Here is a 17,690-nt window from a genome sequence, read left to right as displayed (position 1 = left end):
TTATAAAACCCATACTTAGTCATTGGAGTCATGTTTATCTACTTAGCAGTTTAGGGAACAACTTGGCGATTTTGTGGTTTTGAGATTATGGTTCTCTTAAAGTGTCAGTGTTTTATAAAATAGTGAGTGTTCTTGTAATTTTACAGGCTTTTGTGATAGAGTACTGTTTTGTTATATAATTTTGACTTGGTTTCTTTCCATTTACATTTGTGTAATTTCAGGAAAAATACTGAACATCTGAGTCCTGGATGATACTAATACTAATAATTGCAGAGGTTTTTTGCTTTTTGTTTTTTTAAATACTTTTCTGGAGTGCCTGTGTGGCTCAGTTGGTTGAGCATCTGAGTTTGGCTCAGGTCATGATCTCACGGCTCATGGGTTCAAGCCCCGCGTCAGGCTCTGTGCTGACAGCTCAGAGCCTGGAGCCTGCTTTGGATTCTGTGTCTCCCTCTTGCCCTGCCCCTCCCCTGCTCATGCTCTGTCTCTCTCTCTTTCTCAAAAATAAATATTAAATTTTTTAATACTTTTCTGCTTTAGGTTTTATACTAGAATTAAAACTGATTTGTGTACCCTTATTGGAGTATTATGTTACTATTAGTCTATGTATTTACCTTTTCCAGTGAGATTTATGCTTTCATATTTTTTTGTTATTTTTTAGCATTTATTTTTAAGAGACAGAGGCAGTGTGTGAGTGGGGGAGTGGGAGAAAGAGGGAGGCACAGAATCCAAAGTAGGTTCCAGACTCTGAGCTGTCAGCATTGAGCCCAACATGGGGCTCAAACCCACAAACCATGAGATCATGACCTGAACCAAAGTTGGATATTTGACCGACTGAGTCACTCAGGCACCCCGATATACATATATATATATATATATATATATATAGGCAGAAACTATATATATACGTATATAGTTTATTTAGTTTTTGAGAGAGACAGAGCTCAAACAGGGGAAGAGTAGAGAAAGAGAGGGAGAGAGAGAATCCAAACTGACTCCACACTATCAATGTGGAGCCCAATGAAGGATTTGAACTCAAAACCACAAGATCATGACCTGAACGAAAATCAGGAGTAGGACGCTCAACCACCCAAGCACCCCTACATTTTCATATATATTTGTGTTAATGTGTAGCATCCTTTGTTTCCACTTGGAAGAATTTCCTTTAGTACTTTTCTGTAAGGCAAGTCTAGTGGTAATGAGCTTTTTCAGCTTTCGTTTTCCTGAGTAAGTCTTTAATTCTCCTTCATTTTTAAAGTTTGCTGAGTTTTCTTGGTTCGCATTTTATTTCTGGCAGTTGTATGTATCTTACCACTCCCACCAAGCCACCAAGGTTTCTGCTGAGAAATCTACTGATAGCTTTGGTGGGGGGGGGGGGGGTATGATGAGTTATTTTTCTCTCTCTGCTTTCAAAATGCTCTGTCTTTGGCTTTTGACAGTTTAGTTATAATGTGTCCTGGTGTGGACTTTTTTAGGTCAAGCCATTTGGTGTCCTTTAGGTTTCATGAATCTGGATGTCTATTTCCCTATCCGTAATTGGGAGGTTTTCAGCCACTGTTTCTTTTAAATAAGCTTTCTGCCCCTTTCCCTTCCTCTCCTCTCTTTGGAACTCCCATAATATCTATCACTGCTTTATTTTAAGATCTCTCCTAAGTCCTGTAGGCTTTCTTCACTTTTTTTGATTATTTTGTTATTGTTCCTCTGACTGGAGGACTTCAGATTACTTGTCTTCAAATTCATTGATTTGATTCCTTCTCCTTGATCAACTCTGTTGAAGCTCTCTGTTGAATTTTTCAGTCATTGTTCTTCAGTTCTAGTATATTTATTTAGTTCTTTTCATGGTTTCTGTCTCTTGGTTGAACTTCTCATTTTTTTTAACACATCGTGTTCCTGATTTTATTTAGCTGTCCATCTGTGTTCTCTTGTAGCTCACTGAGCTTCTTTAAGATGCTATTTTTTGTATTCTTTTAGGCCCTTTGCAGATCTCCATGTGTTTGGAGTTGGATATTGGAGCTTTATTTTGTTCTTTTATTGGTCTCATGTTTCTTTAATTCTTCATGGTCCTTAATGACTTGTGTTGGTGTCTGCACATTTGAAGAAGCAGTAATCTCTTGTAGTCTCTACAGACTGGCTTCCTCAGGGAAAACCTTTCACCAATCAACCCACTAAGACATTAAGAGATCTTTGGTGGGCTGGTTGGTAGGGTTTATGGGCTAGCTGGCTGGCAGGGACCACAGGAAGTTGGGCCTCTGCTGGGTTCCATGGCAGGCAGTCTTTGTTCTGTGGTCCATGGTCAGACCACTTGGTTTTCAAGAACTTTCTAAAAAGTAAATATTATTGTCACTCCTCTAAACAGCAGATTTTTTAAGTGAATATTGCCATGACCTAAACGGCACTATAAAATGCCTAGCTAACTATAAAGTAATAAATAGAACATACACAGGCTCTTCTTTGTAGTGTTACTGTCAAAGTTAAGGGGCAGAAGTTAAAATATTCACAATGAAATCATATATGCAGTGCCAGGCCCTGCAAAATTAAAATGCTGGGCATCAGAAAGACTATGTAAGACTAGATATGAAAGACAAAGACCATCAGAGCACTGAATTTTCATCAAAGAGTTAAGAAATGCCTCTCTGTGAAAGAAAGTATATTTTAGCTTTAGACCTTCGATTCATTTTTAAAAGTGCTGCAAATAAAAAGTAGTATTTTTTAAGCGTGAGAAAAAATTTTATACATGAATTTTAAATAATCAAATTTGGCATTGAATGAAATAGGAAATCTAGGGGCACCTGGGTGGCTCAGTCAGCTAAGCATCCGGCTTCGACTCAGATCATGATCTCACAGTTCGTGGGTTTGAACCCCGCAACGAGCTCTGTGCTGACAGCTAACTCAGAGCCTGGAGCCTGCTTCTGATTCTTTGTCTCTTTCTCTCTCTGACCCTCCCCTGCTCATGCTGCCCCCCCCCCCTCTCTCTCAGAAATAAATAAAACATTAAAACATTTTAAAAAAAGAAATAGGAAATCTAATACAGCATTAAAATGCAAAATGACATGTTATCACTTTAATTTAAAAATACATGTTTGATATATAACATTTGAAAGTATATAAAAAAAAATGTATCTCATAATTTAAGTATAAGTACTATGAGCTTTTTGGTGTATTTCTACTATCACTGTTTTCTGTATTTTAAAATGTGCTATATATCCTATTCTATAGCATTCTACTACAGATTCACTTTTAATGACATGTTTTCGGATGGCACAATATTTGTGTGTGTTTCTAAGAAGCCCTCTAATTTTACATTATTTCTTTACACTTGTGCAGGCATTTGCTTGGTGGCCCGATTTACTGGCAGAGCACGCAGAGAAATTTTGGGCTTTATTCACAGTGGATATGGATACTGCGCTGGAGGCCCAACCACAAGACTCCTGGGATAGTTTTCCTCTTTTCCAACTGCTTAATAATTTCCTCCGAAATGACAGTAAGCACGTGCATTTTCTTTCATATAGGAAATGGGGCAGGGGGTGGGGAGGTCACTGACGAGAACGTAGTGTGAGTGAGCATGTATTTACAGAGGTCTCGCACTCACTGAACAAGATTGACATAGATAACATTAACGCTTGCTCGGTCCTCCTGACTTTTTCAAGCTGGGTTCTGGGGAAAACCAGTAGCACAGCCAGATTGCTCCACTGGCTTCTGAAGTTCCTCTTATTTCTACCCTCCTGCCTTCAAGAACTGCGAACATAGGCAATCTCTTTGTACCCTGTGAATCAGAAAATCTTCAGAGGTTCGCATTTCTAAAGCACTTGAGAATACTTGCATCTCTGAAAGACAACTTAGAAATGTGCCATTATTCTAGGAATCGTGCTATATGAAGGCTTCTACTAATATGCATTCTGATAATATTGTTTGCCCGAGAGGGATTCACTTCCGTGATGGTGTAAGATTGCTATGTGAGATGGGTTGCTCTCTCAGTATTTAGAAATTTAAGAGGATGTAAATAAAGGTCCTCTGCTGAGACCTTTCTTTCCAATGCAACAATTACTTTTACAACTTTTCTGGTACCTGGTCTTCTAGAAACCAGAAGAAACCTAGTTTTACATCAGAACTTTATAGGGACATTTCTTAACACACAGATTCCTAGGCCTTTCCTCTGATGATTCTTTTTAAAGTCCCCTTGGGGCGCCTGGGTGGCTTAGTCGGTTAAGCGTCCGACTTTCGCTTAGGTCATGATCTCGCGGTTCGTGGGTTCGAGCCCCGCGTCGGGCTCTGTGCTGACTGCCGGCTCAGAGCCTGGAGCCTGTTTCAATCTGTGACTCCCTCTCTCTCTGACCCTCCCCTGCTCACGCTGTCTCTCTCTCTCTCTCCTAGAAATAAAACATTAAAAAAAAAAAAAATTTAAAGTCCCCTTAAACCCAAGTTTGGCCACTACTGACGGCCTTTGCTTTAACACTTGCAGCGATCACAGGGTCACCAATTACCTGGTCAGTTCAGTTTGTCCCATTATAGACCGAGTGGATCTCTGCCTCCTCCTACCCTCTGCTGCTGACTGTTCTACCTGATCAATGTAACCGCCTTCACCTCTTGTGTTTTCTTCCCCAAGCCGTCACTGCTAGTCATTCAGCCCTTCGTCACATGAGAGTGTTCCTGTGCCCATTACCATTCTTATCACCTTCCCCTGCACAGACCTCACTCCACGTCTCAGGATTGCTCTGGAGTGTGGTGCTGGGAAGAACATAGTGCTCACAGTGTGACCTGAGTAACCCAGGTCCCCGGGAGAGGTGCTGTCCCTCTGCGCTGTCTTTGTGCAGCTCACGCTGCTCTAACCCACCAAGGAACTCAGCCACCCTGTGATACATTGCAAACTTAATGTACTTTAACACCGCAGATCCTTTACTGCCTGCCTTTCCAGGACGCCATCATTATGTACTTCTAGGCTTAAACTTAAATCCATGTCTTTACATTTATCTTTGTTTAAAAAAAAAAAAAAAAAAAAACTACTCTTGGGGCACCCAGGCAGCTTGGTCAGTTAAGCGCCCCACTCACGATTTTGGCTCAGGTCATGATCTCCCAGTTCATGAGTTTGATCCTCTGCACTGGCAGCATGGAAACTTCTTGGGATTCTCTATCCACCCCCATCTCTGCCCCTTGGCTGTTTATTCTCTCTCTCTCTCTCTCTCTCTCTCTCTCTCTCTCTCTTTCTCTCTCTCTCTCAAACATTTTAAACTTTTTTAATAAAAAAATTACTCTTTTGGTTTTGTTCATCACTCTGTTCTGTCACATGTTAAGCTTTCTTTGGTTGTTCATCCCTTTCAACCTCTGATAAAACTGTAACTGTTTTACTGGGGTGGAGCAATACACATTAATATGAAATTGTGTGTAATATTAGACCCTCCATGGATATCAGATTTAGGAGAGCAAGTCAAGAACCTCTGTTACAGTATGAGAGGCATCGTTTTTAGTAATTAATAACATGGACTATGATGCCAAAGAGATTCACATCTGTATCTGCCACTTGCAACTTGACCTTTGACATTAGCTTAACCCCAGTGAACTTTAGGTTCTTTATCTACAAAGGAAGCAAAGTAATAGTACCTACAGTGTCATTGGTGGTGAGAATAGCTCACACATAGCAGATACAAAATAAATATTATAGGTATTAGTCTGTGAAAATTTCAGTCTTGACTCTTTCAACCAATTCATTCTCCTATCCTATTTCATTTCCAAAAGATTCTACTAGAAAGCCAAAGAACTACAGTGTCTACTCTCAGAAGTAGCTAAACCTACCTCATCCGTTTGTGAATCGTTCATTCTGCAAACGATCCCAGTTGTTAAGTTGAACTTTGGTTCCCTCCTGTCAGCTAGCAGACTCGGAATGACCTCTTCTTTTCCCAGTCTCTTAGCATCATTCATTTTCTGCTAAGAAATTATAAGTCCAGTTTCATGTTATCTTAAGACAATAAACCTGCTTCCAAAAATAAATATGTATGTTATTCATTAAGTCCCTTACTAAAAATAAAAAGTATAGGCTTATTTCAAGCATTGCTTTCTCCATTTGCCTGAAAAAGTCGAGAATTGACCATGTTTAGACTTATTTGGGAGTTTATTCAAATCTGAGGCATTTACTGTTCATAGTCAAACAGTAAAGATGAATCATTTAACTTACTCAACATATCAGAATTTACTCATGGAGAAAACAAGTGTAGATTTCTTAGAAATTTGGGAGAGGAACCTATACTGCACACTCCAATGACCTAGCATCCTTTAATATTTATTTTTTTAAGTTTACGTATTTATTGGGGGGAATGGCAGAGAGAAAAGGAGAGAGAGAATCCCAAGTAGGCTCTGAGCTGTCAGTCAGCGTGGAGTCCAACAGGGACTTAGTCCCATGAACCATGAGATCATGACCTGAGCCGAAGTCAAGAGTAGGATCCTCAAATGACTGAGCCACCCAGGCATCCCTAATATTTATATTTAAGAAGAGTTCTTACATTGCAGGGGTGAATTTATGAGAGTTATTTCAAAAAAGAACACTCAATGAAGGGCCTCTCTCCCATGGGGCTCTGTGCATCCCTTTTCTCCTCAGCCAGGGTTGGAGGCCAAGATCGGCTCTCAAGGATCATTGTCAGGGCTGACTTGGGCTGGCAGCCTTATTTTCCTGCCTCAGACATGTGTGGTTGCTGGGAACCCCTACTTGGTCTATACCAGGCATGTGGACCTCACAGCCACACCAGGGTCTGAAGAGGCAGCACTGGGCAGGGGCCCTCTGGTTCTGCTTGGGTAGTGCCAGATTCTCATGAGCTCCTCGATGCTGGCCTGTGTTGTCCCAAAAGTAGCTTGGCCCCCTACCTGGCCCATAGGCAGCACCTAACAAATGCACCTAAACAGGATCTCATGCGGGATTGCGAGGTGCGGGGTGGTGAGGAAGAGCTGTGAGTGTTTTAGAAAAGCTTTCAAGTACCAGCAGTTTTCCTTCACTAACAAAAGTTCTGAAAGCATCTTATTTTGTTCTAAAAGCAATAAACCACTTTCTGTAGAGCTATAGAAATAAAAAGGAACACTAAAATGAGAATAGCTGAAAGTTCATTTTTAGCCAGACCTACAGATATTTAATTCAAAAGAACTAAATTTTAAATTAAAGATTTCCTATATTAAACCATTTCCGTAACATTGGCTGCTATTAAATGGATAAAGCATAGTTTTATGTTGTTGTTGTATTGTACGTTTTTCAGTTAAAACATGGAAGCATCTATTACTGGTCTCTTTTGAGCACTATCAATTTTGGGGTAAGTCTAGATCTTGGCTTTGATCTTGCAGTGATTAACAGATTTGAGAAAACATCAATTATTTCAGAGAAAAACAGCTCCTCCATGTAGTGAGGTAAATAGAAAAGTTCCCCAGTGCCATAATTTCCTTTTGGTATTGGGAGCACAGTATAGTCTGGGGAATTGAAATACAATGCAGTGACTTTCATCTCAAACTCAGAAGTTGCTAACCAAAGCCAAGACCACTGAGTATCTTAACAGTTGGTAAAATATACTTTTTTTTTGCTATTAATATCACTCTTGATAATAATGAAGAATATTATTGATAATTATGTGTTTTATTAAATTCCTGAAATATTCAGATGGCGATTTAGTGAATTCAATTCAAATATGAAAATGTCAGCCTATCCCTGTCCCTGCCTTGACCTTTTGGAAAGCTTAAGGAAAACCTAAAACTCCTATCCTTTTAATCCCCCCTAGAAAGAAGGAGCCTCACATCAGTGCCATGGCGCGAGAGCTTTTCCCACATTGACCCAATTAACATTGGAGTCCAAATTCTAATAATTAGGGCTTTAGCCACGGGTAATAGAAACAGATTGCTCTGAAATGTCCAGTCTTGGAACAGGAGACCGTTTGCTAAATACCAGTACTTGCAGTGCTTGCTGTTGTTAGCCCACATGTGATACGCAACTCATATAGAGTATAGGTTTTAAATGGTTATAACTTATAATAATGTTGCATGCTTATGTTTGCTTTTCCAAACTAAACTTACTAACACATCTCCAAATAATGGAGGTATGGGTTAGAATTTTTACTTCATTTATTTGTGCCTTGAAAACTTGGTAACCGAGTTGTTTGGGGTTTTGTTTTTTAATGAAGAATCCAATATGTCCCCACTGGTTGGTTCCCATCTTTCTTAAGGCTTGGCTATTTTAAAAATAGGTGTTTATCTTTTGGAAAGGGGACTGGGCTTTAAACAAGTTCTCCATTTTCCAGCCTAGGAAAGTAAATCCCTCAGAGGTGATGTGCCCAGGCGGGAGCTCACTGATGAGGTGAGGTTCAGAGGCGAACGGGAGCCTGCCCCTAGGTCTCCAGTTCAGTCTCAGCCTGCGCTAACAAAAGCAGATTCTGGGACACTTACAACACACTATAATCTTTTAAAGGAAGATAGGAGATTCCTTGAAGTTTTATTTTGACCTCGGAAAATTTTCATAAAGCCCTTGAGTTATGGGGACAGAGGAAGAGAGTTGGTTAAAGGGTACAGAAAGAATCAGATAATGGTATTTGTTGTTCTGTCACGGATGGTATGAAACGTCCATACTGAGAATGCCAAGGACTGAACTAATTAGTGGGGGGAAAGATTCAAGACAGCCGATTCAGTTTCTGTTGTAAGGAGGAGAAAAATTCTGTTGGGGTCATGCGTCTTTCCTTAGAGTGGGCATGATTAGGGAAAGTCGTAGCCTTAAGAACCCTTGGAGATGAAATGTGGTTTTCCTCCAGGGAAGAGTATCAGCTGCACCATAATTTTAGCAACTGTCCCCGATCTCCTGCCCCTCACAGACTCACCCACTGATTCCCAGAGCAGGACTGATGATGAAAACAATCTCTGGCTCCTTCCTTTCTGTCCAGAAAAGACTGAGCTCCCTGCTCATCCCGCCATCCTACCTCCATCCACCCTGATCTACTCCCCCCGCCCCAACTAAAGAGATAATTAGATGGGTAATCACTTTAAATGGTATCTAAGGAAACAGTTTTGAGAAAGAGATGTATTAAAGTTGAGGGAAAATAAATGTTTTCATAATGAAGCAATTAGCATGATAGTTACATGATACCGTGTGACTATAACGCTAGTACAAATAGATTCTACCCTTGCGTGCTGTCTTCCACAATTGTCCTGTCGATAATAGATATGGCAAGTGACCGCTTCTGACAAATGAAAGCCATCTGCAAATGGCACAGATCATTTCTTTCAGCACTACTGAAAGGCAAACCCTTGGAGCTAGTCACCTTTTAATCTGTGGATATGTTAGCAAGTGGCAAATGACCATTCTTTTGGGAACTGATTCCCAAGTGAAAAATACCATGGTGCTTCTTCTTTAATTAACAGCCTTTTCACATTGCTAGCACATTAAAGCCATCCTGAAGAACACCCGTGCTTATATAATCAATGTCACAGCGTCTCCGCCTAAACGAATAATAAATGTTCGGGCTCTGCACTAAGTGAAAACCTATTCTCCAAGACTTTCACCTTCATAAAGATGGGCTCATAAAAATCGAAAAAGGAAAAATTGGAATGTGGTCTCATGAGGATAAAAAGGCTAGTGTTAATAATTAACAAGGAGAGTGAAGTGGAGTCAAATTAGCCATAATAGAGCCCAGAGTGACTGGCAAAGTCACCTCTCATTATCAAAAAACTCATTAAGAAATGAAGAAGTGGAAATCCCGCTGGGTTATTCTCACACTTAGGCTGTATCAGAGATTATTTTTCAGATTTCTTTCAGATGAGGAACTGTTAGGTCACCATATCGTATATTAGGTTAATCTTCAAGCTTTGAAATATGGAGGGCGGACACCTGCGTGTTATCCTACTTCAAGCGCTTAAATGAGCCATGCATCTGAAATTCACGAACTGGTGTTCATAGATACAGCCGTACATGCATCTACAAGGCACAATACAGAAAGAATATGACTTCTAGAGGACAACAGCGTTGTGTGCCAGCCTAGTTTTATAGATCGGCACATTTACAAATGATGAGATGACCACGAAAATGCAAAAATGTACTTAACTCCAGTTTCCAGAGTTGACTGAATTCAAAATTACATGTCAGAATTTGTTTTGCCAGAGTGTGTGGTAAAATAAATATAAAAGTAAGCAGTCACTAGCTTTTTTTTTTTCAGTTGAGTTCCATGGTATTGCTCTAGATTCTTTACCACGTGTAGACATTTAAATTTTTTAGTCTGCTTTTTATATTTTCATAGAATTTAATGCCTTAAAGGAAATAACCTGCTCTACAATGCCTACGTGTCCCTCACAGTAGATGGGCAGAAAGTTCTGTAACCCCTGACGGCCGTGAGCATCAAGAAGCCTACACTTGAGGGCTATTGATCATGTTACAGCCATACTCAGTTGTTTTCATCACCTAGGGCAAGCATCGAGTAACATAATCCCAGTCAGAAAGCTGTATGTAACTGGAATAAAATTATGAACTTCTCCATTTGAATTTTATATTAAGCTCATAAAAGACAGCATGAGAAGAGCAGGACCATGAGACTTCTTTGTCTGTCTTTACCGTAAGCCTTGGTTAATGTTTATATTGATTTTTTCCCCTGAATTAATTCTGCAAGAAACAGGTGCTGAATGCCTAAGAATTTACAAATTCTAGTCACCTTGAAAAAACTGGATTAAAAACAGTCCTGGCCCTTGAAAATTATATCTTCTAGTAGAGCATATGGATATATATCCCCTACCGACTCTAATGCAATAGATTGTAGAAATAGAACTCAATTATGTGTACAATATTGTGGCATCTTTAATTACAGTTTTCAACTTGGATTTGTTGGATTTGGGGTTGTTGTCCAAAATATAGGAAACATTATAACACCAGTGCCGTCGCTCCTTAGGTAGGTTAGGTAGATACATAGGTAGGTAGGTAGACAGATAATTTTTAACAAGTGCACCAAGGGGAAAGGAAGAATTGGATGTGGTTTTAGGAGGTTGTTATGCTAGTAATTGTACAAATTCACTATTACCAAACTATATAGATTTATTTATCAAATTTTAATTAAAAGGAAAATAAACCCCAATGGGTTTCCTATTCTACTTAAACTTTGAACGGACGCTCTCAGAGATTCCTTTATGAGTGGATTTTTGGTGGTATTTATTCAGTAAACACACATTTATGTAGTGCCTATTTAATGTGCCAGATTCTTGGCTGGGTGCTATTCCTAGATCTCAAGGGATTTTTTTGTTTCGCGTGTGTATTTTCTTCCTTGTACATCATTCTGACCTAGCCTGCAGTCTTCCTGACTTTTCTCCTGATGCCCTTGTTCAGATTTCAGCGATCCTCATTGTATACATTTGTCAACTAGTTTTATATCTTAGTCTGCTGGGGTTTCATTGTTCAGGATCCATATGGTTTGTAGTCTCTTGAATAAGTGTCGTTGTATGGCAAAGTCTTGTTTTTATTGTGGTCAGTGCTGTTGATTTTGCTGGTCATGAATTACTAGTTTCCTTCTCAAATGGCTATTTAAAATTAACGTTGACTAACTGGAAGAGGTGACAATGTAAAATTGGATTATATGGGCTCAGGAGTCAACAGCATATTTTTACCCTAAAAAGAATACAGGAACTCTTTTATCTGCTTATTCTTCATTTATTCAGTGATGGTTATCTCAGTAATTGTTATTAATTGGAGCACAGTTTATATACTTAGTTGAAATTTTACTATTAAAAGCCTATGACAAGGACTTTGGTAAATGCACGACTCTTTTTGGTATGTAAATAATCAACACTAATTTATTAATTGTTGGGATGCTCAAAATAATTGGGCACATCTGCATCCCTAGTTTACCTTTTATTTAAGCCTTTTGCTTCCTTTCTGCCATTTCTAATTGTACTGTTCAGCTAGATGTCATTGATGCTTCATTATTTTCTGACAAGGTGATATTTGGAAACATGGAATCTTTGAGGGGAAAAAGATTATTTAACAAAGTAGATACTGGTCCTCCACTTAGATTCTTGTAACCACTGTTTTAGATTCCTTCCAACCCGTCCTTTCTACTTCCACACCTCAGATATCATGTCAGGAGCATTCTTGGAGGAGGCCCCATTGGGGGGTTGCCTCTTGGAATGAGCTGTTAGAACGGGGGCCTTGCACAGGCTTCATTTGGACAGGTGGCAGCCCCACATCACAGCCTGGCCTTACTAAACCATATGGAGAAGATGGAAGCACTCACTCTGACGCCTGGGGCTACATATTAAGAGGGCTTTTGACGGTGTCTTATAGGAGTAGAATGCAAACTGGCATATGGACAACTGAGAAAAAGAGCATACATTTACATATGCAAGTACAGCGTCCTGTGTTTCTGTCATCTTGCCTTTTGACACTGAGCTTTCTCTTTTCTGTCTTGCGCCTTCTGCATTTTTTCTGTATTTCTCTTCCTCTCTCCTCCTCTTCTCTCCCTTCCTCCCTCTCTGTATCCCTCCCTTCTCACCTCCCCCCCCCGCCCCCCCGACCTTTCCTGAGTCTAATTACCAAACAAATAATACTGCCACTGGCTCGTTTTCTAAAACTTTGGGAAATGGGTCTATAATTTGGTTGGTTGTTTTTTTTTTTAATAAAAAGGAACCCCCTGCTTCAACATGGGCAGACTTTGGGCCAGAATTAAGCATTTGTGACAGTGCTGGGAAATATAGAAAACCTCCATTTTCTCCTTGTCTTCAGGATGCGTTAGTTTGCTATCAAGAGTCATGACTGAAGAGAAAAAAAGTATTCCTTTTGCCACATTCATTAAAATAAGAGACATAAAATAGCCACATTCATATCCAATAGAATTTTTAGCTGTCTGGTCTCGGACGTGTGGACTATCGTGTGTTTAAATACAACATTCAGGGACCCGTGGGTGGCTCAGTTAGTTTAGCTTCTGACTTCAGCTCAGGTCATGATCTGACAGTTCGTGAATTTGAGCCCCACGTCGGGCTCTGCTCTGGCAGCACAGAGCCTGCTTTGGATCCTCTGTTTTACTCTCTCTGTCTTTGCACCTCCCCTGTGCTCTCACTCTCTCTCAAAAATAAACAAACATTAAAAAAATAGGATATCCATGCCAATATTATTTAATGCCATATATTCTATATAAAACATGATGAGATATACAGGCGTCAGTAAGTTCTTAGTTTTGTGAATAATAATGTAGTCATCTTAATGTTGTATCCAACTAGGTATTCACTCAACCAACATTTAAACACTTGCTCAGAGCCAGGCACTTTGCTAGATACTGAGAATACAGACATGATCCCTGCCTTAAGGAACTTGCACCTCTGTTGGGAGATTAGAAATGGCAGTAGGTACAGAAGTATGATATGGACCACCATGGAAACCTGTACAAGGTAGAGAGTAAATGGGCAAAACCAGTAACTGGGCAAGGAAACGGCAGAACAAAGCATTTCTAGAAAGGTTTGGAGGAGTTAAGTATCGACTTGAACTGTACCACACAAATCATTATGGCTGGACCACAGGAAATATGAGGGTCAGGCAACAGAGATGAGCCAGACGGGTCATTTTAAGATACATCATGGATGGCCTTCATACCATGCAAAGGCTTTTCAAGTTTGTTGTGATGATCCGCTAAAGGTTTACAGTCTTTAGGAAGGAAATTACTAGTTTTCTATATTTGCAAGCCCCTCTGTTTGAGATTTTAAGAAGATACACTGACAGAGGGAAAATTAGGATCCTGAAGACCAGTAAAGTGATTATTGCACTAGACAAGGCAGCAGACAAGAAGACGGGAGGTGGGGCAACAGCAGTGACAATAAAGAGAGGAAGGGATGTGTTAAGATGGATATTAAGGATACAAAATATATAGGTCTTGATTACTATTTGGATGTAAGAAGTAAAGGCCAAGACTGTAGTACAATCACCAGCTTCAGATATAGTGACCTGGTGGACAGTCTCTGCTTACACTCCATGGTGGGAATACGAGAGAAGCACGCTTATTTCACAAGTTAATGAATTCAATGCTTAGCAAGTGTATTAAAAAAAGAGAGCTCTTGCTAGAAATACATTTCAGTCAACTGATACTTAATCTTAGAATCATTATAACATTTAATAACAACATTGAGTATTGATTCTCCTCTGTGCTTCTTCATTTTAACAAACTAACCATGACTTAATAGCACACACCTAATATCTAAATGTATAATAAAGTAGCATCTGGATTGATGAGGTAGAGTACTCTCATTTGTAGATGTACTAATTTCTTAGGTGCGTGTGTGTTTTGGACTTGGACTAGTTAAAAATAATGATAGTGATTAACAACACCTATCAAGATGTAGAAGAGCCTATGGCTCTTTGCATTATTTTTAAACCTTTTTATTTTTGAGAGACAGAGAGAGAGCACGAGCAGAAGATGAGCAGAGAGAGAGGGAGACACACAATCCGAAGCAGGCTCCAGGCTCTGAACTGTCAGCGCAGAGCCTGACGTGGGGCTCAAACCCATCAACTGTGAGATCAAGACCTGAGCCAAAGTCAGATGCTTAACTGACTAAGCCACACAGGAGCGCCTGTGTTTCTTTATTAGTAGCCCATATAAATTAAAGGTTACGCACTATAGTCTAGCTACATTGCAATGTAAAGTTGTCCAGCTTTCGATGTGTATTATAAGCACATTGAATATTTTCAGTGTTGATTCATTTTTCCCTGCAATGAATATTCATAGTTTTGCTCAGTCTCTTGACTTATTCATAGTGTAACTGAGTTTTTCAAAATTCTAATTCTAAAAAACATAATTCATCTAAGATGTGGAGTAATGTGTTTGTCATTTGCAAGATTTTCCTACCTAAAATAATCTCTACATGTCTAGGTATTAAAAGATGCTGATATACTGCTGGTAGGTTGGATGAATGTATGAATGGATGGATAGGCAGATAACAGTTTGTGGTAATGTAAATTGAGGGGTGGCAGTATTATACTGTATGGAGGTTAAGGGCTCTTGTTCTATTGTCTAATGACTAGATGACTGTGCCACATGTCCCCAAATCCTCTGTGCCTCAATTTCCTTATTGATAAGACTGAAAAAAATAATAGTGCTTCTCTCATAGAGTTTTTGTAATGATTAAATGAGAGGATGCATACAAAAGACTTAGCAGCGTGCTTGACACTCCAAAAATGCTGGCGAGGAGGAGGAAGAAAAAGGAGAGTTGTTAAGTGGAGATCCAATAAATTCAGATATGGGTGTATGTTTTAATTTGCTTACAATGACTTATATGGTTTGAGTGAGAATAGTTCATCCTTAATGTTCAACATCCTTTTTTAGGTGACATTTGGCAAAAGGATCTGAATTGTATGATCTATAGTACCTTGAGCTCTTTGATTGAATCTCTAGGAATAAATAAAGCTCCTTTCAGTGTTCTAATGAAAACATCATTAAGATAATATTAGTCTCCTAAATAAGACATTTAACTTTAAATATGATTATCATTCCCACTTTAATAGGAAATCTTTTTGCATATAGATAAGCCAGGAAAAAACGACTTAACCACAAAAAATACTAAACCAAATTAACTAGAATAGAAAAAAAAAAAAAAACAGTGTTGTATTTTCTTCTGCATTTAGAATTTTTTCCTACCCCACTTTCACGTGTCTGTAGTTTTCCAGCCTCTGACAAATTTCAGAATCCATTATAGCAGCATTCATGCCACTGTGGAAAGCATCCCGTACTTTGCCCAAGTTTTAAAACACTGTTTAGCTTTTGGGGTGTTTTTGCCCCAAGGAAGATGATGTGGGAAATTGGCATATTTAGCTGAGTATTTTACAAGACATTACTATTAAAGCTGCTAGTTATTAGATTTCGTATACAGGCACATCCGTCTATTCAGATCCGTAAAAGTGAATGGGAGCCCTGAAAACCCTTTCCCCATCTGTCCCCTCTGCTGCTCTAATCCCAGTCCCCAGTCATCATCACTGCCATCCTTTACCTGGTCTGTTGCAGCAAAGCACTGAGCACTAGCCACCTTCTGTGCTTCACCCTTGGTCACCTACTCCATTTTCCACACAGCAGCTGGGAGATTCTATGGTGTCACTGTTCTGCTTAATAATAATAAAAATAATGAGGGGCACCCGGGTGGCTCAGTTGGTTAAGTGTCCGACTTCCGCTCCCGTCACGATCTCGCAGTTCGTGAGTTTGAACCCCACATCGGGCTCTGTGCTGACAGCTCAGAGCCTGGAGCTGCTTCAGATTCTGTGTCTCCCTCTCTCTCTCTGCCCCTCCCCCGCTGATGCTCTGTCTCTCTCAAAAGTAAGAACATGAAAAAAATAATAATGATGCTTCCCTGTGGATCCATGTCCTACCGTCTAGACATCATCTTGGACTATTCTCCCCCTACTCCTGCCACACTGGCTTTCTCATCCTTCTAGAAATGCACCCTCTTATTCCTTGCCTAGAACTTTCATACTAGCTCCTCCCTCTACCTGGAGACCTTCCCTCCAAATCTTTTGTGAATGGCACCCTGTCATTTAGGCTCAATTCAAAGACTATCTCTTCAGAAATACCTTTCCCAACCATGGTGTATATTTTGAAATGAATATATTTTCACTTTGAGAGCCAAAAAAAAAAAATCACAACTGGGTTTTAGATATGTTCACTTGAGAAACAAATATATACCATCATCTAAAAAATTTCAAATTATTTGTCGAATATTACTTAATATTCCTTAGTATTTTCCCATAGATTCTCTCTTCTTTCATGATGCAGCTTAGACACATACTGGCTGCCTTAGTCCATGCAGGCTGTTATAACAGAGTACCAGATATTGGGTGGCTTATAAACAACAGAAATGTATTTCTCACAGTTTTGGGGGCTAGGAAGTCCAATATTAGAGTGCCTGCAGGTTCAGCGTCTGGTGAGAACTTGCTTCCTAGATGGCCATCTTCGAGCTATGTCCTCACATGCCAAAACAGTCTAAGGATTTCTCTGGGATCTCTTTTATGAGGGTACTAATCATGTTCATGAGGACTCTGCCCTCATGACGGAATCAGCCCCTCAAGGCTCCACCTCCTAATACGATCACATTGGAAGTTAGGATTTCAACCTATGGATTTGTCAGGGCAGTGGATGGGTGGGACACAAGCAGTGTATAGAGACCACTGAACGTCTTCTAATGAAATTATGTCCTGTGCATAGAAAGCATCCACCTTCTGGTATAGGGAGGTGCACCTTACCTTCTACCTACCTACCAAACACTCCTGTCTCAGTAGCACAAATCCTAAACTTCTACAAATGCTTTTAGGTAGGGTAAAAAAAAAAAAAAAAACAGTAGCTTTCATTAAAGACAAATGGACACCTGAAAAATGCATGGGATGTGCTGTTTTCAAAGACACATGTGGGAAATTGGATGACTAACAAGAAAATCCACAAATAACTGAAAAGTTCATGAATCAGATTAGACATTCCCAAGGCCACAGTTACTGTCCTGGTGAATTAAATAAGTGTATCTCTTAGAAGTAATCAAGCTTAGCTCTTAGAGTTACATAGGTTTAACTCTTTGTGATACACAGTCTATCACAGGGATTGTAACTCTCTTTATTGCTATATTTACATGTGTCAAGACCTTCAGGGTATCCAACGGCTCCCTTGAATCTCTACCAAGTCGTCATATGCCTCATGTGTTAAACTTCTTAGAAGTAAAAACATACCACCTGCCAGGAACATTTT

General features: G+C 39.6%; 1 protein-coding gene and 1 non-coding gene across 16 annotated transcripts in view; both read left to right on the top strand.

Annotated features, from left to right (window-relative positions):
• CADPS2 (calcium dependent secretion activator 2) overlaps positions 1-17,690 on the top strand; it is a 535,389-nt gene that overhangs the window by 452,245 nt on the left and 65,454 nt on the right. For all 15 annotated transcript variants that reach the window (XM_039239670.1, XM_039239667.1, XM_039239669.1 and 12 more), the window contains one exon: positions 3,322-3,478. In XM_039239670.1, the coding sequence (XP_039095601.1) occupies positions 3,322-3,478 (157 nt within the window). The remainder of the gene's footprint in view (positions 1-3,321; positions 3,479-17,690) is intronic.
• On the top strand, positions 6,541-6,670 carry LOC120236746. The gene has a single exon (XR_005529758.1).

The sequence above is a fragment of the Hyaena hyaena genome, unplaced genomic scaffold (assembly GCF_003009895.1).
Source record: "Hyaena hyaena isolate Hyena2069 unplaced genomic scaffold, ASM300989v1 scaffold_161, whole genome shotgun sequence".
NCBI lineage: Eukaryota > Metazoa > Chordata > Mammalia > Carnivora > Hyaenidae > Hyaena > Hyaena hyaena.
The sequence above is the reverse complement of the archived record's forward strand: the minus strand, read 5'-3'. Positions and strand labels throughout refer to the sequence as shown.